The sequence below is a fragment of the Rhamphochromis longiceps genome, linkage group LG10 (genome assembly GCF_057381845.1).
Source record: "Rhamphochromis longiceps isolate RC_006_pf linkage group LG10, R_longiceps_female_GT1.1, whole genome shotgun sequence".
NCBI lineage: Eukaryota > Metazoa > Chordata > Actinopteri > Cichliformes > Cichlidae > Rhamphochromis > Rhamphochromis longiceps.
Genome location: NC_140566.1, coordinates 35,756,774 through 35,784,273, shown reverse-complemented (window position 1 = coordinate 35,784,273; position 27,500 = coordinate 35,756,774). Strand labels below are relative to the sequence as shown.

Here is a 27,500-nt window from a genome sequence, read left to right as displayed (position 1 = left end):
TACCATATGGTGGTTTCTGATTGGCTGGTTCCAAAGTAAACTTTAAGTGTAATAAGATGACAGCAGCAGCTGTTTGAGTCTGTGATGCTGAAACTTTGTTTGTCCATCCATCCATCCGTCCCTCCATCAGTCCATCCATCCATCCGTCCATCCATCCATCAGTCCATCCATCCATCAGTCCATCCCTCCATCAGTCCATCCCTCCATCTGTCCATCCATCCATCAGTCCATCCCTCCATCAGTCCATCCATCCATACATCCATCAGTCCATCCATCCATCAGTCCCTCCCTCCATCCGTCCATCCCTCCATCAGTCCATCCATCCATCCATCAGTCCATCCATCCATCTGTCCATCCATCCATCAGTCCATCCCTCCCTCCATCCATCCGTACATCCATCAGTCCATCAGTCCATCCATCCATCCATCAGTCCATCCCTCCATCAGTCCATCCACCCATCGCTCCACCCACCCATCATCGGTCCATCCATCCATTCATCGATCAGTCCATCCCTCCATCCATCCATCAGTCCATCCATCCATCCATCCATCCATCAGTCCATCCATCCATCCATCAGTCCATCCCTCCATCAGTCCATCCATCCATCCATCAGTCCATCCCTCCATCCATCCATCCGTACATCCATCAGTCCATCAGTCCATCCATCAGTCCATCCCTCCATCAGTCCATCCACCCATCGCTCCACCCACCCATCATCGGTCCATCCATCCATTCATCGATCAGTCCATACCTCCATCCATCCATCCATCCATCCATCCCTCCATCAGTCCATCCTTCCATCAGTCCATCCCTCCATCAGTCCATCCATCCATCCATCCATCAGTCCATCCCTCCATCAGTCCATCCCTCCATCCATCCATCCATCAATCCGACCCTCCATCCATCCATCAGTCCATCCCTCCATCAGTCCATCAGTCCATCCATCAGTCCATCCCTCCATCCATCCATCAGTCCGACCCTCCATCCATCCATCAGTCCATCCGTCCATCCCTCCATCAGTCCGACCCTCCATCCATCCATCAGTCCATCCCTCCATCAGTCCATCCACCCACCCACCCATCCATCAGTCCATCCCTCCATCCATCATCCCTCCATCCATCCATCCACCAGTCCATCCCTCCATCCATCATCGGTCCATCCATCAGTCCATCAGTCCATCCCTCCATCCATCATCGGTCCATCCATCCATCCATCCATCCCTCCATCCATCCATCCATCCATCCACCCACCCATCAGTCCTTCCATCCACCCATCATCGGTCCATCCATCAATCCATCCCTCCATCCATCATCAGTCCATCCATCCATCCACCCACCCATCCATCTGTCCATCCATCAGTCCATCCATCCACCCACCCACCCATCAGTCCTTCCATCCACCCATCATCGGTCCATCCATCAATCCATCCCTCCATCCATCATCAGTCCATCCATCCATCCACCCACCCATCCATCTGTCCATCCATCAGTCCATCCATCCACCCCTTCATCCACCCACCCATCCATACATCCATCCATCCATCCATCCATCCACCCCTTCATCCATCGATCAGTCCATCCATCCACCCTTTCATCCATCCACCCATCCATCCATCCACCCCTTCATCCATCCACCCGTCCATCCATCCACCAGCCCATCCATCCATCCCTCCATCCGTTCATCCATCCACCCCTCCACCCATCCATCCATCCATCCCTCCAGCCATCATTTCATCCATGAATCCATGCATCCATCCATCAGTCAGATTAAGTCTGGGTTTAATCCGATGAGCAGAAGAGACCCTCCAACAGGATGTGGCATGCACAGAGAGCAGAGAGTCTTCAGTGTCACAGGTGTGACGGCAGGTTTAACACCGAAAGCTGTGCTGTATGATCACAGTTTTAAACAATTTCTCTTCTGAGCTGAGAAGTTCACACCAGTGACACATTAAAGACTCATTACTGCTGTGCCAGTAGCTCAAACAGGCGTCTCACTGTAATCAGATTACATTGTTTAGTCTGAGTAAATGTTATATTGTTGTGAAAAGGCCTTCGATGTGGCTCGTTTCTCAGCGTGGCCTCAGACTGACAGTTCCAGGGTTCTGTGGGTTAGCAGTTAAAGATGAGTCTGAGGAGTAAACACAAAGACTTCATGCTCATCAGCTTCTGCTGTTGCCTGCTCACTTCTCTTCTTGGGGCTCACGTCTGATTGGCTGAAGATCGGCTACATCAACCTCCAGGCTCCCGTACCTGCTGGAACTCCCGGGCTGGTTTGTCACCGTGTCTGTGAAGTTCTGCTGTGGGTGTTGTCCTCTGCTGCCCCCTGCTGGTCTGATTTCTGCACACCTGCTGCTGATCTGTAGTCCTCTCAGAATAAACATCATCAGTTAGTATATCAAAGTAAAACATGTCTCTGTCCTGAGTGGAAATAAAAGCAGGTTTTAATCTGGCTCACTGAATCTATGCAGAGCAGCATTCTGTTTATGTGGCTTAGAATGAAAATGTATTATTACAAAATAAATTGTGCGTTGAATAAAAACACATTTCCCAGGGGCCTCCTGCAGTCAGACACGTGTTTTTACATAAAAGAGCTCACCTGCTTGCTCAGGTGTGAGTGGGCTGGCTTAGTGTCAGCAGTGTGGGTGTGGGGAGTTGTGAGTGGGACAGCTGAGCCTGAGGTGTGATCTGTATGGCAGCAGGTCACAGGTACACGTGTCAGCAACACACACACATTACTTCCTGTTACAGATGAAGTGAGCTAGCTAACACTGGGGCTGTGTCCCAATTAAGAGACCGCATGCTTGAAGTACGCGCACTACTAAAGTCTGTATCAGCAGCAGAATGGAGCTAAAATAAATGTTGGTTTCAGTTCTATGAAGCTTTGAGTATTTTGGATCAGTAGCTGCTGTGTTTGTTGCATCATATTGCTGTAACTGTTTATATGCTTTATATATTCTGAGCTAAGTTGATCTATAGTGTTACATCATATTCTATAAGGATGTTATGTGTTTGTAGACTTTCTGCCCAGTTTGACCCATTTAGCAGACGTCAGCCTGTTTAAGGCTCTGATATCTATTCTGTGTGACTTAAAGCAGTTATGACATGGTCTGATTTTCTCACCCAATAAAGGAATATTTCATATATCAGTCTACTCTTCATTCTATCAGACACAGTTTTCATAGCTCGTACATTTGCTTTTTACACATATATGTAAGCATTGAGCCAAATGTAATAATGTCAACATATTAAACAAACAACATTTGTCTTTTATGTATAATACATCTGTATATACACTGTCAAAGATACTCGTCTTTGAGTGAAGATTTAAGGTGATAGGAAATATAAATAAATGCAACTTGAATCTTTGACCCAGAGTTCAAGCTCACTGCTGTAATATATCCTGTAATAGATAGATAACATAATAATCTGACAATACTATAATATTGGCCATATTATATTTACATTACCACAGTGAGATGACTTTAGTCTCATGAACAACATTAGCTAATTGTTATTTACTAGCTAACACATACAAGATGGCACGGCCACATCCAGGCGCCTTCCTGACCACTCCGCTCTGACTATCTACTTTTCTTATTTTTTACCTATTTTTTGCTCTGGTTTTCATCCCAAAATCCTCTAGTCTTATAGTTTACGACAGCGGATCACTTGTAAACATCGGTGCCAAGGTTGCACATCTAATCTTGGACACTTTTAAACCTGACCCTTCCTGGCCGCCAGAGATTCTACGCGGCGCGGAGAACAACAAAGGACGGGCCGCTCATCCGAGGCACAGAACAAAGAAGCGCCGGGGGAAACGCGCTGGTATTAGGAACAGACTGAGACAGCAGGCGCATCGCGCACCACTGCCCAGTATCCTACTGGCCAATGTACAATCCATGGAGAACAAGCTCGATGACCTAAGAGCAAGGGTCACCTTCCAACGTGACATGAGGGACTGCAACATTCTGTGCTTCACGGAGACATGGCTGACCCCCACCGTGCCGGACCAGGCCGTAACTCCGTCGGATTCATTCTTTGTGCTCCGCGCGGACAGAACGGCAGAGTCGAACAAAACCAAAGGTGGAGGAGTGTGTTTCATGATAAACAGAAAGTGGTGTGATGCCAGGAGCATTTCTACTCTCTCCAGCGGCTGCTCGCCACATCTGGAGTTCCTGAGCATTAAGTGCCGCCCTTTCTGTCTGCCCCGTGAGTTCACCTCGGTCATCGCCACGGCGGTCTACATCCCACCCCAAGCGGACACAGGTATGGCTTTGTCCGAATTACATAATGTGCTGAGCTCGCTTCAAAACAAGGACCCGGGCGCGGCCCTCATTGTAGCAGGAGACTTTAACAAAGCGAACCTCAGACAAGTCATGCCAAACTTTTACCAGCATGTCTCGTGTCCAACGAGAGGGGATCGAATTTTGGATCACTGCTACACGCCATACAAGCAGGGCTACAAAGCTGTCTCACACCCGGCTTTTGGGAAGTCTGACCACAACGCCATCTTCCTCATCCCCCAGTATAAACAAAGCATACGGAGGGAAGAAGTAACCACGAGGGAGGTAAAACGGTGGACTGCCCAATCAGAAGCTACGCTACAGGACGCACTCAACGACGTCGACTGGGACATGTTCAGAGCATGCGCAGTCGACATCAACGAGTTTACGGAAGAAGCAGTATGCTTCGTCAATATGCTAGCGGAGGAGATTATCCCCACTGCGAGAGTCACCACATTCCCAAACCAGAAACCGTGGATGGACAGATCGATCCGCACTGCAGTAAACGCCAGGACCGCCTCCTACAACGCGGGTCTCGCCACTGGCGATATGAGCGCCTATAAAGCAGCCTCATACGGCGTGCGGCGCGCGGTGAGCGATGCCAAACACCGGTACCGGGAACGTGTGGAGTCTCGCTTCCACCAGGGCGACACACGGAGTATGTGGCACGGACTACGCACCATTACGGACTACAAAGCCAGGGACACTGCGCCGATCAACGCTGACTCTGCATTCACCAACGAGCTGAATCGGTTCTACGCCCGTTTCGAGGTTAGCCAGGCGGCTAATGCTATCTACCGCCTGACTACCGAGGACAGTGACATCATCAGCGAGAGACCGGTGACCAGCATCGCGGAGCATGACGTCCGAGCGGCACTGAGGAGAGTGAACACAAGGAAAGCGGCGGGGCCAGACGGCATCACCGGCCGTCTGCTGCGCTGCTGTGCTGACCAGCTAGCAGGTGTGTTCACTTACATCTTCAACGAGTCCCTGGCGAAGTCTGTGGTCCCCACATGCTTCAAAAGATCCACCATCATCCCTGTGCCCAAGAACAGCAAACCCTCATCCCTGAACGATTACCGGCCAGTTGCACTGACCTCGGTAGTAATGAAGGTGTTTGAGAGGCTGCTGAAGAACATCATCTCCTCCTCCATCCCAGACACCACAGATCCGCTGCAGTTCGCCTACAGATCCAACAGATCCACAGAGGATGCCATCGCCCACGTCCTACACACCACTCTCAGCCACGTGGACAAGAAACAGGGTAACTATGTGCGAATGCTGTTTGTTGATTACAGTTCAGCGTTTAACACAATAGTGCCCTGCAGACTGTTCACAAAGCTGAGGGATCTGGGACTTAACAGCCGTCTGTGTGCATGGGTGTTGGACTTCCTCACTGGCAGAACTCAGGTGGTGAGGGTGGGCAGGTGCTTCTCCAACAGCATCACCATCAACACAGGAGCACCTCAGGGATGTGTCCTCTCGCCACTGCTCTACTCCCTCTACACTTCAGACTGTGTGGCCACCCATGGCTCCAACACCATTGTGAAGTTTGCTGACGACACAGTGGTGTTGGGTGCCATCTCCAACAACGATGAGGCGGCCTACATGGATGAAGTGAAGAATCTGGCATCGTGGTGCCAGGACAACCACCTCCAGCTGAACGTCAGCAAGACCAAGGAGCTGGTGGTGGACTTCAGAAGGGGTCAGCACAGAGACTACAAGCCCATTATCATCAATGGAGCTCCAGTGGAGAGGGTGCAGTCCTTCAAGTATCTTGGTGTCCACATCTCCTCAGACCTGACATGGGCTGCCCACATTCAGGTCCAGACCAAAAAGGCTAGGCAGCGCCTGTATCACCTACGACAACTGAGGAAGTTCAGGGTCTCTCCAAAGATCCTCAGGATTTTCTATACAGGCGCTGTGGAGAGCATCCTCACACAGAACATGACATCGTGGTTTGGGAACAGCTGTGTGAAGGACCAAAAAGCTCTCCAGAGAGTGATCCGTACAGCAGAACGCTGCTGCAGGATTGCTCTCCCCCCGCTTCAGGACACCTACACCAGGAGATGCCGGACTAGAGCAGCGCAGATACTGAAGGACCCGTCCCATCCTGGCAACAAAGTGTTCCAACTTCTGCAATCTGGTAGAAGGTTCCGCATCTTCCGGGCAAGGACAGAGAGACTCAAGAGGAGCTTCTATCCCCAAGCCATCCGTGCCCTAAACACACACACCCGCCCTCTCACATCATCTATAATTGACTGAGACAGGACTCTTCCAGACACTAAACCAAGGCACAATGTACATTTCAATTCCTTTAATTTTAAAAATGTTTATATTGTCTATCCTGTAAAATAGTCAGATATCTATTCATATTAATGTACAGAATTCACCTGCTTGCTGCTACTACTGCACATTCACCCAATGTATATACTATATAATGTTCTTCCTCTACACCCCCCCCCCCCCCCCCCCCCCAATTTTTGCACATGTCGAGGAGCGTGTCAGGCTACATTTCACTGTGTGTTATACTTGTATAACTATTCAGTGAGCATTTGTGTAAAACCGGTCCGAAACAAAACACAACAGCTCATTAGGGTTAGTAACTAACAGTATGTAGGCAGATGCAACATCACGACTTTAAATTAAATGTCTGTATGTGCCAGAAATAGAAGAAAAAAAAAACATTGAAGACCACATAACACATTGATAAGATGACACTTGAGTTATGCACATGTGATGCTAGTAAGGTCTGTGGAGTGTTTTTTCTTTTAGTGTCTAAAATGGATAGCAAAGTTGCTGTTTGCAATGATTGCTTAGGGTCAGTCCAGTAACACAACGCCAAAGTGCTTTCCTTTAACAATACAAAGTGGAGTGTCCACCTCAACAGCCACAATAAAAAAAAATTAATGTAATAATAATAATAATAATAATAATAAATAGTCCACTGATATTAGCAATCAAAGAAAATTCTATCACCATCCCAAATAAAACTTTAATAAAACATGCCAACATTATGGTCTAACAACAAAACAGCTTGTCAGCGTTCGGTTTTTTGCAACAGCACAGCAGTAACCATTTAACACTTGCCACTGTCAACGTTTATTTTACCAAAAAACTTCAGTTGTAAACATTTTAACATGGAAACAATTGTTCGTCTTTAAAAGTCCACAAAATATACATTCATCCTGCATTCCCAACTTACCCTTATTCTTAGTATGTATTGCAATTACCTTTACAATGCACACAATGTAACACAAACAGAATATGAACATATTTCCACCTCATAACAATATGCCTTGAACGCTAATATACACACCACCCTTCAACATTTCTGGTGCAGTATCATCTCTCAATTAAATCCTTTGAATCTCAATTAAATCCCCCCACAAGAGTAAAATCTCTCAAATTGTAGTAGTTTACAAACTTTTCAAAATGTTCTAAATTTCTCTTAAATGTAATTTTCCCGTTATCTGTCATTTTCAACAAATTACCATTTTATTCTCATTCAGCCTCCGAAAAACTTCTGTCCATCTGACAGAACATTCATCATCCAAGTTAAGGGTTGGCTTATTCATTCAGTTTATTCTTGAGCATCTGTACCTTGGTCAAGAGTCTGCTGACATACAGATGAAGGAAGAGCTTCTGAAGTACTTCAAAGAAAGCTTTCAGTCTTGAGGTTAACTGAGATTCAGTGCATATATCCCACCCGTTAAGAGTGCACATGCAGAGGCCAGGTCTTCCAGGTCATGCAGAACACCCGAGATGGTTATACCCACATCGGCTGGAGGAGTGCTGGGATCAACTCTTTCGATGGTGAAGATAGCAAGGGTAATTTGTTCCAGCTCCCTCTGAACAGCTGTAGCTTAGACACAAAAACATAGAAAAATGGCGTCCAGTTTAATGAAGTAAACACAATATTAGGAACATGCACCCCAGTGGGCCACTATTTTAGACTACAGATTCAACAATAAATATACATAGTTTGGGTATACAAGAAGATTTCCCAAAACATTTAAACAGGTTCCATGCAAATTACAACAACAACAACATTACAACATGCAACAACATTAGTTATTCAAAATTTGGTTTAATACAGATAAAAAACTAAACTAAAATTACCAACCAATTATTCTTTGAAGAGGATGCTTGGGTCTTCATTCAGGTAAAAAGGTAGTGCCCTGAGGACACACTCCCTCCCCTTTTCAATGGTTTCCTTCTGTAGAGAGTGGCAGAGATACAGGAAGAGAAAACAGATATATTTTAGGATGACACAAACTCACATTATACACAAAATGAATGACATATCCACTGCACAGATAGACATGTACACAAGACCAACTGATCATCACATGGACATGAATAGTTAACCTGTTGGGCAGGGTTTCCACCACATTATATATGTCCATAATGGAGGTAAAGACAAACTAATACATCATCTTTTTTGCATTCAAAAACTGATCTTTAACATAAAAACATTCACTTATGGTTTAACCCAAAATTGAGGGATCAGATTTTACACAAGTTTAGGTAATTTTAATTTTCCAAAGTTGTGGGTACCAAACTTTGTCTTGCTTAATATAAATGTAAGTGCACTGTGCAGCTACCATACACTAGCTGTTTAAATTTGAAAATGATCTTATTAGCCATAATATTTTGCTACCAACAGAATAACGCACCTGTGTGGCAGGGGCCAAAGTTTGTCTAATTTTCTTCACTGCAGCACCTCCTTTTTTCTTGAAGACTTTTATGAGCTGGTCAGTGTATTGGTCAAGTTGTGCAAAAAGCCTTGGAACATGTGCAGCAGTAGTAATCCTCACATATTCTGCTTCCACCTGAAAATATGTCAACAAACACAACATACTGTACTGTAAATATACATACTATATGTACACATATACAAACTACAACTAATGTAGTAAGACCTCATTAAAGCTATAATTTTAACACAAACATTTACACAAAATGCTAATGGAGCCATTACAGCTTTTATTGTTATTTATCAAGTTCCAAAAAATATTGATCACAGCTGATCTGAAAAGAATTTCATGCCTCAGGCCCTTGAACTGCAACCTTTACAATGGTTCAGATGTGGAGAAGAAATAACAGGGGCATGGGATGGGTCACAAAAGAAAACTTAACTTATAAAACAGTTTTGTTTTTAAAAGTATAACAGTTCACATACCACATACAAGCTCAGCAATACCACATACACCACATCAGTATAGGAGGGAGCAGGTAAAGGCAGGATCTGAGATTTATAAAGAAAAAAAATAATTAATTCCTTAATTTCAAGAAGCAAATTATTGTTTGAATTACAACTAAATAAAATACTACTCAGAAGAAAAGCAAGAGATTGACACGGCCATGTGCTAACTTTCTATAGAAGCAATTATCACCAGGTCTGTCGACCTCCATTGTCTGTCCATTCATATGTCTTGAATAATTTTATTAAAAAAATTAAGTGTGTACTTTCACAAACTGTAATTTATAACTACATTGATATGTATAACTCCGCTAGGAAACATGCTGTATTTACAGACCATTTTTACATAATACAGATTACTGATAGAGCAGAACAATGGTGTCACAGTGGCTTTCGCCCTTGACTTTTTGGATTTTAAATGTCACTTTATGCTATCCTTGCTATCCTATTCGATATTTCCGACTCTCGGATTACAGTAAAGGAATCCCAAGAAAGCAAATGGAAAAATAACCCCTTGAAAGAATAACCCCATGAACCCCTGTAGCTAATCCCTTAATAAAACAAAAAACAATAAAAATGTTTCTTACACAGTCCACAAAATAAGCATGTCCAGGACCCAGTAAAACTAATGTAGAACAAGCACACGCAAACGATATAACATGTCTTGTAAGACAAACGCAACATATAACCATGCTGGACGTGTAGATACTACACAACATAGTCAAAGAAAAAAGTGGTCTTACCTCTCAAAGAAACAGCAGCTTGGCGCCAAAACAACGTTTTCAAGTTAAATTTGAAGTCTTGCGCATGAGCAGGCCCAAGCCATGAAACCTTGTTGTTCTTCGCGGTTTTATTACAACTGTTTTTGCATTACTGCCACCTTGTGGATATACAAAGTATATCGATCCTAATTGACTTAAATGTTATGCCATCAAGTAACACATTAGTATTATGTACGTTGAATAATAGACACAATTACGTAGACTTGATTAGAAAAACATATGTTAACTTATTCTCTATAACTCTATTCTTCCCTCGGTTCTGAAGGACAAGCTGGAGAACTCTGGAGTGGACCATCACCTCACTACCTGGATCCTGGACTACCTCACCGACCGACCACAGTATGTGAGGACTCAGGGCTGTGTGTCGGACAGGGTCGTCTGCAGTACGGGGGCCCCACAGGGAACGGTTCTGGCTCCGTTCCTCTTCACCATCTACACTGCAGACTTCTCCCACAAATCCACCCAGTGCTTCCTGCAGAAGTTCTCTGATGACTCTGCAATAGTCGGCCTCATCACTGATGGGGACGACAAGGAGTACAGAGGTCTGACCCAAGACTTTGTGGACTGGTGCCAGCTGAACTACCTCCAGATCAACGCCAGTAAAACCAAGGAGCTGGTGGTAGACTTCCGCAGGCACAAGCATTCTCCACTGCAACCACTGAACATCCAGGGTATGGACATTGAGGCTGTGGACAGCTACAGGTACCTTGGTGTTCATCTGAACAACAGACTGGACTGGACTCATAACTCAGACGCCCTCTACAGGAAAGGGCAGAGCAGGCTGTACCTGCTGCGGAGACTCAGGTCGTTTGGGGTGAGGGCCCACTCCTGAAGACCTTCTATGACTCTGTGGTGGCTTCTGCTATCTTTTATGGTGTGGTCTGCTGGGGCGGCAGCATCTCTGCTGGGGACAGGAAGAGACTGAACAGGGTGATCCGAAGGGCCAGCTCTGTTCTAGGATGCCCTCTGGACCCAGTGGAGGTGGTGAGTGACAGGAGAATGGCGGCTAAGCTGTCATCCCTGATGGACAACATCTCCCACCCCATGCAGCAGACTGTGACAGCACTGAGCAGCTCCTTCAGTGGGAGACTGCGGCACCCACGGTGTGGGACGGAGAGATTTCGCAGGTCTTTCCTCCCCACTGCTGTCAGACTCCATAATAAAGACTTTAACTGAACAAACACACACATCCATACATGTGCAATAATACTAAGTGCAATAATCCTTTCTGTCATCGTTGTATTTTTACTCAGTTGTATATAGCATTCGTATTCTACTTTTATCTTATTGTATGTTTTTATTCTATTTTATTCTACTGTATATAGTATATTATTTTATTCTATTCTGTACAGCTGTGTACTGTATTTATTCTTATTGTATTCTAATTTTTGCGTCATAACTTTTGCACTGTCCACTTCCTGCTGTGACAAAACAAATTTCCCACGTGTGGGACTAATAAAGGTTATCTTATCTTATCTTAACAAAAACATATTTTAATTAAAATGAAAATAAATAATTAATATACACTGAACAATCCCCCTCATTCGTTTTTTTGAGTGAGACACATTTATAAGGAACCTATAAATATTTCTAATGTTTCTAATCATCTTTCAAACTTTGTTTCATGAGTTTGTCATCAAAGCCCGGCTTTGTGTTCAAGCTGAAGAGGTCAGCTGGGCATCAGCCTTCTCTGTGAACTTCCTGCTCCAAGATCTGAGCGCGCTCACATCAAGGGGATCGACTGAGCTCCGCCTCCCCCAGTCACAGCCGTTATCAGAGGAACGTGTGTGTGATGGCTGCACTCACAGCCACACAGGGGTAATATCAGCATATTAGTGCTGAGGCTTATACATAACGTTGCATTCACATCTGTCTTTCTTTAAATATAGGAATTAATTTACAGGACAATGAAGAACTGGTTTTGGTTTAGAGTTAATTCACGTATCCACATAACACTGCATTCTACAATAAGTGCGCACATTTCAGTTTACACTGTTATGTATGATTAATCTTTGTTTTCTGAGTTACCTTAGTTGCAGCTGCTCCAGTCCCTTGATTGAGGAGCCAAGACGTGGAAAAGGGGCGGAGCAAGCCTTGATGGAAAACTGCAGATTGGCTCATTCCATAACTCGGGACCATGGGGGGGATCGGAGTTCATGATGTTAGTTTCAGTTGGGTTTTGTGTGTTTTACCCCTTTTTGTGGGCTGATTAGCTGATTATTATTTATGGGCCCAACATTTTGAATCTTTTTGCAGGATTGAACTATGATGTTTTGGGGTTTAATAAAAAATCTCTTGTTTTTGGACTTTCACCTGTGGCTAAGTTTCCTTCGCTGCTCGGTCCATCACAATGTCACACAGATAAAATAAGGCTGTGATCATCACAGCGCTCTGTAACCTGTGCTTAGTTACCATGGTGACTTAGCAGGTAACCTCACACCTCTGGTCAGGCCAGCTTCATCTATCATCGGTCAGGGTCAGAGGTCACAGGGAGTTATCGACTCCATTGGTCAATCCAGGATTTTTTAATGTAGCTACAAGTGAGTCGGCAGGAGGGCTGCAGGCAGCATCGGACCAATCAGGAACACGGACAGGATGACATCAGATCAGGATGAAGCAGGCAGCACAGCCGAGAGCTCGTCACAGCCTGGTCCACCTCATCGTGAGACCAGCTCCGCTTTCCACCGCAGCCCTGAGAGCGAGCACGCGTCCGCCCAGGATCGTGTCCTACTATTACAGGTAATACCACATGGAACCACACATATACTTTAAAATCCTGCTGCAGCCAACAGGAACACGGCTGGAGTAAAGTTCCTCTGAACTGACCATCAAACACAAGCGCTCTGGCTGTCTGACCTCTGAGGCTTCAGGGAATTATATCATTTTCCAGAGATCTGATTGGTTAGTTGGAGGTGATCTTTAATGCCATTTTTGGATTACATGTGACAGTAAACACAGTCCTAACAAACCTCAGCTGTCCTGTGGACTCTGAAGATGTTTGACCTTTCCTCTGACAGGGTGGTGACATACCTGGGGCCAGGTGGGACCCGGGTAACGTGGGACCACCAGCGTTTAGAACTGAAGAAGCCTTTCAGAGGACGGGTTAAATATCTTCAAGAGCCTACCTCAGGTAGTCTCACCATGACCCAGGTGACCGAGGACCTCCACGGGTGGGTGACTGAGCTCAGTCCTAAACTTAGAAACTAATGACACTTTTATACCCGATGTCGGTGGTTCTGGATCAGGAAACAGTCAGTCATTGAGCATTAAAGAGGCGGACACAAATCGAGGACAGAAACCAGATTTATTCTCACATCAGACAGAAACAGGATCCACCTGATCAGGACCCGACACTCATCCTGAAACCAGGTTTCACTGGGCTGGACTCGAGCCCAGAAAGATGCCAGAGAAACAAAACCATGGCAGGGTGCTACAGTGGGGGGAGGAGCTTCAGCAGCAGAATCAGGGGCGACTTCGTTTACGGTCCAAAGTTCCCAATACAGTCCAGGAAGATTAAGTTCAAAATCCCAAGATACCAAGATTACCAGGCTTAGCCGCTGGGAGTGGCCAAAGTCCAGAGTGTTTTAAGTACATGATGGTGAGAATTAAAGCAGCAAATCCTGGTGAAAGCGCCAGAGTTTGTCAAGAGAGGAGTCCTGGACAGTTAGGACTCCGAGATGGGGTCCTGGACTGGTTCTACGGGGTCTTGGACTGGTTCTACGGGGTCTTGGACTGGTTCTACGGGGTTCTGGGCTGGTTCTGCTGAGTCTGGTTCTTCCTCCTTCTGGACTAGTTGTAAAGACTGCTGGAGTTCTCCAGGTTCCTTGACCGGTTCTCGGACAGGTTCTGCGGAGTCCTCGACCGGCCCTCTCACTTTCTGAAGTGGTTCTAGCAGTTCTGGACTCAGATTTCGGGTTTCAGCAATGAGTCGTTTGACACCAACCATCCATTGGCTAACCTCAGTCACATGGTCAACCATAAGAGAGCGATGGATGTCATCAGCCGCGTCCCAGCGACCCTTCTGTAACTCTGAGAGACAAACAGACGAGTGATCACACAGGTGTGCGATCACACAGGTGTGCAGTGAGACACCTTACCTGCAGACAGGGTGTCCATGCGCCTCCTGACAGGCAGGCTCAGTCTACCCGACCTCCAGCTGTCCTCCATCAGGTGAAGGCGCTTTGCCACTTCATTACACACCTGAGCCTGCACACAGGTCAAAGGTCGCTCTGAGTTAAACACATTTTTGTGTTAACAGAAAAGGAAATGACTCGTTGGCCTCTCGGTGGCCCAACCTGGTACTGCAGGTGAGACTGTGACGCTCAGAGGTGATTTGAAATATCTGGTTATTTCTCTGATGAAGATAATGGCTGTGTCCCAACTCAGCGTCTGCAGCCTTAAAGGCCGCATTTTAAGGACGATTACGTGACAGCGACGAAGGCTGTCCCAATTCGAAGGCTGCTCGAAATGCAGCCTCAAACGCGTCCTTCATTTCCCTGAATTTCAAGGATGTGGCGGTGTAGACAGAACAATATTTGTCTCTTATATATAAAACATCTGTATATACACTGTCACAGGTACTTGTCTTTGAGTGAAGATTTAAGGTGACAGGACAAATAAATAAATGCAACTTGAATCTTTGACCCAGAGTTCAAGCTCACTGCTGTAATAACTAATAATGATTAATATAATAACTATAATATTGGCCATATTATATTTACATTACCACAGTGAGATGACTTTAGTCTCATGAACAACAGCAGCTAATTGTTAATTACTAGCTAATCTTAAACGACTGTTCAGCACAGGAATCATGTTTGACAGTCGTGTGGTCTCAGCCTCATTAAACCACACAAAGCTCGTGTAGAAACAAACGAACAAAACACGTTCTCCTTCATCTCTGTCAAACAAAGCTGTGTGAAACGTTTCCAGTTAGTATCATGGTTGCTAGGCAACCTGGGCAGCGCGACGGAGGCTAGACCGTCCCGTTTCACAAGCCTCGCACTTCCGGCCTTAGCGGTCTTTGAGTGGGTGGCCCTTGAGGACCGTTAAGGCTGCAGACCCTGAATTGGGACACAGCCAAAGTTTCAGCTCAGGGTCAAAGGTCACTTTGTGCTACAGTAACATTCACTGCAACGTGGTGGCGCCCCCTGCTGATGTAATATATAGAGATTGACAGACCACGTGACTTTCGCGCATTGCATGACGGGAACTCGTGGCAAAACAATCCAAGTACCGCATCAAACGCAAGCATTTGCAGCACCGCAAAACGTTCATTCTCCCGTTCCAAAACCTTCTTGCGTTTTCTTTTCCCCCCAAAAAGGAATGTACAAAACGAAGGAGAACAATGCCGGTCCGTACAAAGACTGACTTGATGAAAAGTCAAAGAAAAGATACGAGGAAAAAATCAAAGGAGCGAAAGGGTCAGACCCTTACGAGCACACAGAGGGTCAAAAGACGTCAGCGTGCTGCCCAACTTTCACCACGCTCAGATTTATAATCATACGGTTCTTGGAGTGAGTGCATACACTCATGAAGTTTAGTAACTTCAGGTCACTGCAACAAGCCCAGGTACAGTTTACGGACGGATGGGTGCAGGACCTTGAAATGCACCGTGTAGAACGAAAGACCATCGTACGTATCATAAGTTTACCAGTCTCACAAATCGTCTTCATAAATACACATTCGTTAACCGTTTATTAATATAACCTTTGACCTCAACGGTAATTAATTAGTAGTAGAAATAATTTCTGGTTCATTACAGAAATGTAGCAGTGACAATAATACTGTATGCTGTAATCGTACTGGGCAATTAGTGATACAAAAAACCTGTTTTATCCTGTGAATAAAAGTATATGTTTTTGTCAATGTACCATAATAACAGAAGCGAAACGCAATATTGTGTCAGGACAATTCACTATTTATGCACAATAAACAAAGGAGCATAGCGCGACAATTTCTGTTCAGCGCCAGACTTGCTTGTAACCTATATCACCAATTATGTTATGAAAATGACGCATTAACTACCAGTGATTCCTGAGATTAGGGACAAAACAGGTTTTAATTTTCTAAAATATATTTTTTGATTTTTCAAAAACATATTTACATATAATTGTTTGAAGACAAAATCATAGTTTTGTTGTATAAACATTGCCTTGGTTTGTCTTTTATCTGCCCGACATGTTTTGTCCCTTCTCTCAAGAATCACTGCTACAACAGCAGACTGAGCTGTGTGTAAATGCTTGGAGCAGACTAACCTGTGAGAGTTCTGGGACATTATATTTGCTCTTTGAATGGCTGCAATCCAGACCATCCGTGGCTCTTTGTTACTTCGGAAACATGGCTCGAACAATTTCTCTTCAACGACGTAATCCGTTAACAACGATCTCTTTACTCGTCGGCTTCCCGTGGCTGTCATGCGACCGGCTACTGCAGTTAATAATACAACAGCTTCTTGCCATTTTGTGTTTCTTTTTATCGCTGTGTGACTGTTTTCATGTGAAAGCCTGCGTGCGCTAGTACCGCTTGCCACGAGTTCCCAGAATCCTTTGCGGTTTTACCCCTGAATGACGTCATATTTTGAACTCACTTTCACAGCGCGTCTGCAGGCAGCGAGCGCTCCGTTCAGCACCGACATCACGCCCTCAACTTCAGGCTCACTCTCTGATTGGCTGATCGCAGCCTCTCTCTTAGTCCTCATTTGCCCCAGATGAGGAGGAGGGGGCGTGGCCACAGCACCAGGTGGGGGTCCAGCTGGGAGAAACCAAACAATAAATGTCTCAGCTGTCAGGTGTAAACTCACCACATCTCATTAGAAACCTTTCTTACCTGGGTTGAGTAGAGGCGGAGCTACAGCACAGGGAGGTGGTGCGAGAGGGTTGGAGGAGGGAGGGGCTGCAGGTGGGGCTCCTGCACCTATAGGTGAAGGTCATTATTAAGTATCTGGTTGTAGTTCTTAGCAGCAGGTGGATCAGCTGACTGTTTGTTTTATTGCTTGAATCAATTTATTATCAACAACAACATAAAATTATGGACAAAATGAAATACTGATTCACTCCATAAAATGTAAAACATAAATTATAAAATACAAAAACCAACTATTTACAATTCTACTATTAACTACTTAACAACACAAAACACTGCAGACCACAACACAACACAATATAAATGAAAATATGCAAAACAAAGCGCAGACGCACGTTCTCCGTCATGCAGGCAGGATTGTTTGGAAGTGCATTCACAGGATTCAGTGAACAAACTTTCTGAATCCTTAAACATCAGCAACTGAAAATAGTTGGAAATCAAGTGCGGTCATGTCTGCAGGTCTTTATCAGCTGAGTCGTGTCTTGCTGGGTCAGACTTCTGCAAACGCTCTCAGAGCTCTGGGTTGGTTCAGGGTTGTGGTGGTGTAGACACACTGGCACCTTCATTAATATCACACTCAGCTGACTGTTTGATCTCCCCCTGCACTGATGGGTGGACAGTTGTCAGGTTGCAGGTTGTTTGTGCAGCTCTGTGCGACAGCGTCTTCTTGCAGACTCACACTCTGCCTTTGTGTTGTCAGTAAAGCTGAAATGGGTCCAGATGTTGCTTCTTTTCTACCTTTCTAATGTCACCATGTTGTCTGTTGTTGCCCCCGGCTCTCTCTCTCCCTCCCGCTCTGTTCCTGTGCTACTGTGAGTGTAACTGCCGCCCCTCCCCCCTCTGCTCACCACAAACACAAGGCTCACGTGCGGCGTGAAGCGAAAAAAAGTGCGAGGAAAAAACCCAGAAACACGGCTCCCAATAAGAGCCGTTTCATTATCGAGCGACACATCACTACTGTTCGTACCTGAGGTCAGCGCTGGAGGCGGTCTCTTGTTGAGGAGGTTCCTCTGTGGTCCGTGGGCCATCTGAAGGCCATAGGAGAACTGAGGGGGGTCGTTCCAGCCCCGCTCCTGGTTACCTGCTCAAAGAGTTGGGAGTTTTAAACCAGCTCTAAACGTTCCTCAGTAAGAGCTGCACGCAGTCCCGTCTGCTCCACTGCTGCCCGTACAAATGCTTCCTGAAACACCTGAAGGGCCGAGCTCACAGAATTTTGGTAAAATGGCCTGTACTTATATAGCGCTTTACACGTCCACACATCCACACACTCATTCACACACTGGTGATGGCAGCTACATTGTAGCCACAGCCACCCTGGGGCGCACTGACAGAGGCGAGGCTGCCGGACACTGGCGCCACCGGGCCCTCTGACCACCACCAGTAAGCAACGGGTGAAGTGTCTTGCCCAAGGACACAACGACCGAGACTGTCCGAGCCGGGGCTCGAACCGGCAACCTTCCGATTACAAGACGAACTCCCAACTCTTGAGCCACGATCGCCCCACGATTTTCTACTTAATGGAATTAAAAATGGAGTCTGAACAACAGCAAAGAGCGTTTCTATTTTTGAGAACACTGCTGACGGCAGGGACCTGACAGTCTGCAGAATTCAGATAAAGACGTGGTCCTTCCACCTGGGACGTTTCAGGTAAAGGTGAGATGGTGTGAGGTTCAGGGACAACACAAACTCACATGACTCACATCACGCAGGAGGTGGATTGTGGAGATTCGTTACTGTGACTCAGATGTGACTGATTATTGATCCCCTCACTGGTCACATAATCCATCCTCTAATTTAAAGCACACTGGGATCAATACCCCAGTTTGCCCTGTGACAGATGGCTGAAGCTGTTCATGTGATCAATGACCCTCATCGGTCAGACAGAAACACACCATCTGATGCCTCGTAATCAATAACTGATCAATGAAAGCAGCTCTGGAATCTAAAAACAGCAACACTAACGTTGTCCACGTGTGTGTAAACATAAGGAGGTCAGTCAGGTCGTTTATCGAGCCGTCACTGATCACGTGATTTCCGCTATAACCTGATCAGGACTTTCAGTTTGTGGAAACATCAAATGAAACTCCTGTTTGCACCTGGATGATGATCATCTGGTGCATGACTCGTGAGCCGAACATAAATACACTCAGGATTAAGAAACACTAACATTTACAGGTGTCAGGTGTGTGTTAGCTGGCTGAAGCTTCCGCGAAATGTAAAACTAACAAGTTTTTGAATGAGGTTCGTCTCGTCTTTCTTTCCACGCGCGGTGTCTCTGATGTTAGATAAACACAGACTCCCTTCGGAGTCAGCTGACCACGTGACTGCAGTCCGGTACTACCTGGCTCTCAGGTGATTCTGTTCCAGCTGAGCAGGCGGACTCATTTACGTGTCCAGCCAGTCCAACCAAACTCCGGTTCATCATTCTGAACACGAAGACTCCACTCATAGAGAAATCAGCTACAAACGGCATGTTTAAATCAGACATAAATTCAAATGTAACCTTACACGTACTCATACAAGTCGCAACAGCCCGTTACCGTTAAATAAAACACTAACCCTCCATTTCTATTTTATGGATTGTTTGCTGGCCGAATGTCGAATAACAACCCAATAACTGGTACCTGACACAGATTATGTTTACACTCTATTTATTTACTACCTGTAGTCCTAAAAACTTTAAATTCACAGATTTGTGAATGAAGTTCGTCACTGTGTTCTGTTAATAGACGATGAGAGGAGAGCAGATCGTTACCGGGCACGACGCCGTTCATTAACATTAATGTCCTTCTTCATGGAGGCAGAGCCGCTCTGTGCCGGGAGGAGGAAACTCACCGGGTTTAACGTACATGTCCTCCATGTTGGAGTCCAGAGAGCAGCGGCGGGAAGCTGGGCTAAGCTAACCGGGAGGCTAATCCACCGAGCTAAACAGGGACCGAAGCTTCGGGGCAACTTTGGTCCAAATTAAACTTAAAGTAAACCAACACAGAGTCCTGCTGTGGACGGGACACGCCGGGCCCGGGTCAGACTACACGGGGAACGGTTTCCGGTTTCCGGTCCAGCTTCAAAACAAAAGTTTCTTGAAACGTTTATTTATTTTATATTTTTCTAATATCACTCTGAATAAATATTATAGCATTTACACAGACCAATATTAGAAAGGATATGCATTTTTATATGTATTTTTTCTTGTTCAAGGAGAGATAGATGTGCAAAAGCAGAGAAAACTCTTCTGTCACCACTGAATTATTGGAATAAAAATAAATTGCTGCATATAAAATAATAACCTATGATAAAATAATAAAAATATAACATTTAACAATAATATTATACAATAACTGAGTTACTTAAGTGAGTAAATATACATGTTTTCTGATTATGACAAGCAAACAAAGAAACAAGATGACTTTTTAGAGTTAATAATTTATAAATGTTAGTAAAAGCCCAGAAACTAGAAAATAAAATAAACGATTATAGTGTTGCGTTTAAACATGTTCTTACATGTAATGTTAAGGCTTTTACTTTGAAAAGGAAATGGTTCTGTATCTTGAAATGTCTCGAGCTTCACGAACGCCCAACATTACAAACATTTCCGGGACACGTGGCCGCTGTGTCACAGATATGATGACGTAGTGAGACACGCAGTGAGCCTGAAATAAAGAGAGAGCGAGACTGTAAACAAACTAATGAACCTGGATGCAGTCATTAGTTGATCTCTGGAGTATTTTATTGTGAAAGTCAAACTAATAACCGTGTATCGTGCTCCCGTCAGTGAAGTGAAAAGTGAAACTTTGATCCAGGAAATAGAGGTTCAACTCCACAAGACCATTTTTAAACTTTCTCACCTGAAGTTCCTCATCAGTTACAGTCTCTGTACTCGACCCCACCAACCTGTCACATCTGTGTCACACCTCTTAGAGCCACTGATAATTAATCATTTATAATCTTTCATTTCTCAGCAAATGATTTGAAAACAAACAAAATGAATTGCCTGTCACCATATCTAACGGTCAAAGTAATCACACTCCAGTCAGGGGTCCCTCAGGGTTCTGTCCTCGGTCCACTGCTCTTTAGCCTGTACATGCTCCCACTTGGTACAATCATAACGAACCACAACATCTCCTGCTGTTCCGTGCAGATGATCTTATGATGTGACCTCTGTCAGCTGCACTGATGACATTAACTGCTGGATGTCTAAAACCAGGCAGAGATACTTGTTCATATTTATCATCCCTGTCTCTGAAGCAGGCCATGCCATCCTAATACAACCTTGGTCCGCGTAGTCGGCAATAAGTCAGACTGGTTTCCAGTGGGTGTTGCACTCAGCCAGGGCTGCCCTCTGTCATCGATTCTCTTCATAACTTTTATGGACAGAACGTCTAGGCGTAGTGAAGTGTCTGAAGGCTTCACTGGGTGGTCTCAGAGTCTCTTCTTTGTTTTTTTGTAAAAAATGTGGTTCTGTTGGCTTCATGGAGTGCTGGCCTCCAGCTCGCACTGGAACGGTTTGCAGCCGAGTGTGAAACAGTGGGAATGAGAATCAGACCTCCAAATCTGGAGGAGTATTAATCTCTGTCTCTCTTCCACAGCATGTCTTTATCCTGTCTTCCTTCTCTCACCCCAACCAATCACAGCAGATGGCCCCGCCCCTCCATGAGCCTGGTTCTGTCGGGGGTTTCTTCCTGTTAAAAGGGAGTTTTTCCTTCCCACTGTCACCAAAGTGCTGCTCATTGGGGGTCATATGATTGTTGGGTTTTTCTCTGTATGTGTTATTGTAGGGTCTACTGTACAATATGAAGTGCCTCGAGTTGACTGTTTACCAGACATTATGTGAACGCGACCACAGTAGTAACACTGAGTTTTTTACAGTGAAGGGTGAGATAGGAGAGGGAGGGGAGTGATGACATCAGCAGGAGGAGGAGAGTCAGGGAGAGGGAGGACAGGGAGGAGAGGAGGACAAGCAGCATCGTTTATCAGGCAGAGAGGAGGGAGAGAGAGGGAGAGACAAACGCTGGGCAAGCACAAAGGAGGAGAAGAAGAAGACTGATGGTGTCGTCGGAGAGAGCGCCAGCCGGAGGAACGAGAGACACTGAGAAAGACAGACAGAGAGAGAGAGAGGCGAACGGGAGAAGACGTTAACAACCGTCCTCTGGGCCCATGTGTATGTGTGTGTTGGTGATCAGCTGATTGGAACACACGTATTGGAGGGCGGAGCCATGATGGGCAAGGACTACATGTTGGCCATCATTATAGTCAACTATGATGGTAAGACACACACAATCACACATACATGCAAACAGGGGTCCTGGTGCTGCTGCTGCCTAACCAGGACCTGCTAACGTGTTTGTCCACAAAAATGAAACTGCAGCCTGTTAGCATAATCTCATGACCTCTGACCTTTTAGCTTCACTGCTCTGACACAGACTCATGATTCTGAACTTGTTAGCTTATGTTCGTTGTGTTAGCATGTTGTCATGATTGAACCTTAGAGCTTTAGCTTCAGTCTGTGTCAGTACATCATGTATGTAGCCAGCAGGTGCACCTTTCACACAGTTACTGTCAACGTGGATTATCCAGCTGCAGCAGATCTGTCAGCACAGCCATCACTGTAGTCAACGTTAAGCTGTCAAATGTATAAATATAAACAGAAATATTACTGGACGCAGAGAGGGGGTACACAGGTTCACAGATATTTAAGAACATTTGTTGTTGTTGTTATTTGGGGTCTGTTAGCATGATACCATGTGTTAGCCCTAGCCTGGCTCTAGAGTTTGTTTGTGCAGGTACGTGGCTACACGGAGCGAAGCATTTGGATATATAACCTAAGTGCTCACTTTAAGTCTTCCAGCTAACCAGCATATGAGTGCTGATTGGAGGAAAAGTAACAGAATAAGCAGAAATAGTCTTCAGTGTTTTTATTGTTTGTTAGCTTCACTGGCTAACTGACTGACCTTCTGGTGTTCGGGGTCCTCATCAGGCCCAAAACATTAGAGAGGGACAGGAAAACACAGAGGGACACAACAAAGTCTACAGAAGGACGGTGGTGTTTGTCCTCCATCACTCGTCTTTTAAAGGGTCATTATGAGCTAAAGCTCCGCTGCAGTCGGTACACAGGACGCTCAGGTCACAGCCTGTGAAGTCAGCTGTTTGTATCCAGGGCTGGACCAGACTCAGAGCTGCCATGTTTCTCATATATATGCAGCGTTGGGAAGGTTACTTTTGAAATGTATTCCACTACAGATTACAGATTACATAATCCAAAAAGTATTTTGTAACATATTCCGTTACGTTACTCAATGAGAGTAACGTATTCTGAATACTTTGGATTACTTATTATATTATCATGCTTTTTTACATTAGGTAAGGCTGCACTTTTTGCAGCGATCTCGTGTAGAAAACTATTCCTCGCGTATATAAAACAGGTCCGCGGCTCCGAACCGTAGTAAAGGGACCTCTGGCTGATACGTCGGGTTCGTGTCGGCTCGTAGCTGAAAACTAGCTTTACTTTGTTGTCTGGGTCAACTTTGCTAGCAGAGACAGAGAGAGGCGTTGAAAGGCTGCTGCAACGGAGCTTATTGTTTCAGAGGAAAACACGAACACAGCGTACAGTCGAGTCTTAATAGCTTACTTACAGCTGGGCTTGTCAGGCTCTCTGTTTGGCTGCAGTGGTTATTATTATATTTACATGCTTCCAGCTCCCGTTTCTGCTCGATGACAGCTCGTACTTTTCCTTTTTCTCCCTCCTCGCTCACAGACACATCACGGGTCCATCCTCCCTGCAGCACGGGCTACGCTGCCCATCAGGCTACATGCTTTAGGGCAGCGGTCTCCAACCTTTTTTGCGCCACGGGCCGGTTTATGCCCGACATTATTTTCATGGACCGGCCTTTAAGGTGTCGCGGATAAATACAACAACATGAAACTAGTACCGGTACCAAAAAAAAGAAGATTTATTCATAACACACGTGAAAAGACCCAGGAAAACCGAGTAAACGATAAAAACAATAACAAAATAACACTGAAAACCGATAAAAACCCTGAAAACCAGACATTTCACACCTGAGCCTCAACTCTCACCGCCCGGTACCAAACGACTCACGGACCGGTACCGGTCCGAGGCCCGGGGGTTGGGGACCGCTGCTTTAGGGCGATGCCCGTAACACTCTGCCTGTTGCCTTCATATTAAATCATTTTTGTGAATAACTTATTCCTTCTTATCATCATGCGGCCGCGAGATTGAGACACAGACATTAGAGCCTCGTTTTGTTTGGGGCGTGGAAACCAAAAACAGAGAGGGCGTAGCCGAACATATGAAACAGGAAGTACCGTGTAATCCATTTATTTCAACAAAGTAACTGTATTCTGAATACCACCTTTTTAAACGGCAACTGTAACAGAATACAGTTACTCATATTTTGTATTTTAAATACGTAACGCGGTACATCATTCATTTCTATTATTCATACCATTTAAAACAGCCGGGTCACACATGTACAAAATAATGTCCCAAATACAGATTAGAAAATGAATAAAAAGCTAAGGCGGATTTTTTCTTGAAAAAACAAACAAAAAGAAAAAAAAATAACAAAAATTTGTAACTTTGACCAACAGATGGAGTCTCTCTTATTATTATTATTATTATTATTATTATTATTATTATTGTAAAGGAAGCTTCCCAAACACGGGATAATCAAAGTATTTCTTATATTCGTATCTCAGTCGCTGGTGCCGTCTCAGCCCTGAACCAGCAGAAGCTCAACGTTCAGCTTCAACATGAACATTTATGAGACAAACCTTTAGTTCATGCTCAGCAGGCGTCTCTCCCTGTTTGGGGAAACAGACTAAAATCAAGGTTTGGATGAGCGTGACTTTAAACTTTCATCTTAATCTGAAACACGTGTGATTATATACCAGGAATATTAAATCCCCCACATGACTGAATGTAAGCGTCTCAGTGTGTATAAGCTCCCAATCACAGGTAACTGTCGTCTGACACAATCAGTGCTCTGCTGTGGGAACGACTTTCAGGCCGCAGCTCTGCTGGTCAGCAGCATGGCCCCGCCTCCCCGTCTCAGGCTGATCGTATCGTTGTCTTTTAATCAGCCCATTCAGCGTCTGGTGTCTCGGAGCACTTATTAATTATTCACAGCTTCTCCGGTTTCCTCTCTTCCTCTAACGCAGCGTGACCTCCGATCACCGCCGGCCTCTCCTGTTGTAGTTTTTACAGAGATATCAGGAATAAAACAGGAACATTCAGAGCTCAGAGAGTCAGCAGTGTGAGAGCAGAGCAGGAGGCCTGAAGGACACAAGGTGGTGGACGTGTCCATGCTCGGGGGACAGCTCGTGGAAACAAACTTATGTTCAGGCTCAGGATTCTCCAGAACAACCCAGGACCCTGCAGGGAACCAGAGAAGCAGCTCGTTCAGAATCCGCCTGAGAAAACGTTTCAGATCCACGGACGCACATCTGAACATCGGTGACTCAGTGCAGAGAGCAGCCAATCACAGAGCGTTCAGCTGCCTTTAAAAGGACGCTTTCATTAAACGTGAGCTGCTGAATGTGTCTATACAGAAATGCAACCGCTCACTTCATTGAATTTAAAATGATTGTAAGTGCCGTTGCTTTCAAAGTGAACCGATGCAGTTGTGATGTGTCAGCGCTGACTGCGCGTGCATGGACGTGTCCTCTGCAGCAGACAGCAGTGCTGATGTCCCGGGATCGATACCTGATCTGATGATGGGCAGAGCGGTGCTTTAACCCCATACGACCCGAACTCTCTTTGATATTTGGGCTGATTGGGACCTGATGAATGTAAAAACAAAGAATTACCTGATTTTTGTTTTTAAGGAAAAGTGAGAGCCACATATGAGGATATTTGTTTAAAATTTCGATATTACAGTAGCAGCATAATGTCCTCGTAAGTGGATATCAGGCCCTTGTAGAGCAAAATTGAGTATTTTGGTCTAAATAACCCAAAATGTGATGTGCACATATGAGGACGCAGGTTCTAGGAGGTTAAAGCAGCTGTGAGGTGATGGATGTCTGAGCTCAGTTTGTGGACTCAAAGCTGGAGCTGACAGTGAGCAGCATGTTTCAGCTGCACACAAAATGAATGTTTGTCTGAACTCTGAGTTCAGAACATTTGAACATTTTCACATCTGAAAGAAGTTTGACGACACGATTAGAGATGAGTGCAGTAATGGGATTACTTTGGCTAGTGCTTTATTTGAACCCTGACTCGCATTTATGGATGGAGTAACACTCATCATCATCATCATCATCATCACGGGGTGCTAGTTGGTTTAAACAGAAGACTAAAATAAGAATATTTAAGATTTTGTAAAATCTTCAACGAGGGTTTTCAAACTCAGAGTAAACTTTATTGTCATCTCTGCCATGTACAGTTCGGTATATGGAGACGAGACGACGAGGCTCCAGTTCCATACAGAGCACAAGAACAACATATAGGAAGAGTACGAATAAGAATAAATCTAAAAATATAAAGGGGAGTAAATGTACACTTTGAGGTAAAAGGGTTAATAACAGTCTAAAATTTACAATTGAGATTTAAAGTGACTTTGTTTAGAATGACCAACGTAGCAGCTTCACAGTGTGAAACAAAGTGATCAACATAAGCAGGAGAGCAGCATCCAGCAGTGGTCTGTGGCGTCCAATAGAGTCACTTTACAGTTTGTGTGTGTGTGTGTGGGGGGGAGGAGCCTGTGGTGAGTTCAGCTGCTGTCCCGCAGTCTGCAGGATCGGCCCCGGTGCTGCAACAGCGTCTGCCGTATGGGAGGGAGGAGAAAAGAGTCGTGTGAGGGGTCACGCACGATGCAGGAGGCCCGACTGATGCAGCGTTTGTGAAAGATGCAGCAGAGGCAGAGATGTTCGATGGTGTCGGCAGCTGCTTTGACGATCCGATGCAGCCGGCTGCGGTTGCCAGCTACATCCACTGCTGTGACCTGCAGAGGGCGCTGTTAAAAATACTTACTGATATAGACAATACAAAAGGGTCTAAATGTGAAGGCGCACATTCATTGGCTAATCAGTCGATCACAGTTTGTCAGCCAATGAGCGTGCTCCTGTCGATGCTCCAGTCTATCACACGTGTGATAGAGCGACTCATGAACAGAACAGGAACCACACACATCGCCCACTGGTGGCCATCAGATTGAATGCAGGTTTAAGCCCCGCCCATGTTCTCAGAGACAGAAGCTTGCTCCATCTTTTAAACAGTTCACATTTACCTGCTTTGTGTCCCTGCAGACAACATCTGGACAGACCAGAACCTGCTGCTGGACCCAGACCTTCCCTCTGGCTGGAGAACCATCAAAGACTCCACGGGAACGTACTACTGGCACGTTCCCAC

At 45.2% G+C, this 27,500-nt stretch overlaps 2 protein-coding genes and 1 long non-coding RNA gene across 5 annotated transcripts in view; 1 reads left to right on the top strand and 2 right to left on the bottom strand.

The window, feature by feature from the left end:
* Positions 1-7,235: 7,235 nt before the first annotated feature.
* LOC146661395 (uncharacterized) lies at positions 7,236-11,611 on the bottom strand. The gene is made up of 4 exons (XR_014913609.1): positions 9,468-11,611; positions 8,962-9,117; positions 8,409-8,501; positions 7,236-8,147 (listed from the first exon to the last, which is right to left on the bottom strand). It is a non-coding gene; the product is annotated as an uncharacterized LOC146661395 (long non-coding RNA).
* A 1,946-nt stretch (positions 11,612-13,557) lies between these two features.
* sra1 (steroid receptor RNA activator 1) lies at positions 13,558-20,186 on the bottom strand. 3 transcript variants are annotated; one of them, XM_085421529.1, is made up of 6 exons: positions 19,890-20,186; positions 18,102-18,215; positions 17,099-17,185; positions 16,860-17,023; positions 14,368-14,476; positions 13,558-14,299 (listed from the first exon to the last, which is right to left on the bottom strand). In XM_085421529.1, the coding sequence occupies exons 1-6, from the start codon at positions 19,912-19,914 to the stop codon at positions 13,935-13,937; spliced, it is 864 nt and encodes a 287-aa protein (XP_085277655.1). In that variant the 5' UTR covers positions 19,915-20,186; the 3' UTR covers positions 13,558-13,934. The 3 variants fall into 3 exon arrangements, with proteins under 3 accessions (XP_085277655.1, XP_085277654.1, XP_085277656.1); XM_085421528.1 differs by having other exon boundaries at positions 19,970-20,185; XM_085421530.1 differs by lacking the exon at positions 18,102-18,215 and having other exon boundaries at positions 19,970-20,186.
* Positions 20,187-22,062: 1,876 nt separating this feature from the next.
* The window catches only part of LOC146661393 (amyloid-beta A4 precursor protein-binding family B member 3-like), a 13,734-nt gene continuing 8,296 nt past the window's right edge, over positions 22,063-27,500 (top strand). Inside the window, exons 1-2 of the mRNA XM_085421587.1 lie at positions 22,063-22,396; positions 27,398-27,500. The exon at positions 27,398-27,500 is cut by the window's right edge and continues 61 nt beyond it. Coding sequence (XP_085277713.1) covers positions 22,348-22,396; positions 27,398-27,500 — 152 coding nt within the window. The 5' untranslated portion in view covers positions 22,063-22,347. The remainder of the gene's footprint in view (positions 22,397-27,397) is intronic.

Coding starts and splice junctions, on each gene's coding strand:
- sra1 (XM_085421529.1), bottom strand. CDS start 19,914: ATGTTAATGAACGGCGTCGTGCCCG. Junction 17,186..18,101: donor GCCTCCAGCGCTGACCTCAG/GTACGAACAGTA, acceptor CTTCACCTATAG/GTGCAGGAGCCCCACCTGCA. Junction 17,024..17,098: donor TCCGCCTCTACTCAACCCAG/GTAAGAAAGGTT, acceptor GGTTTCTCCCAG/CTGGACCCCCACCTGGTGCT.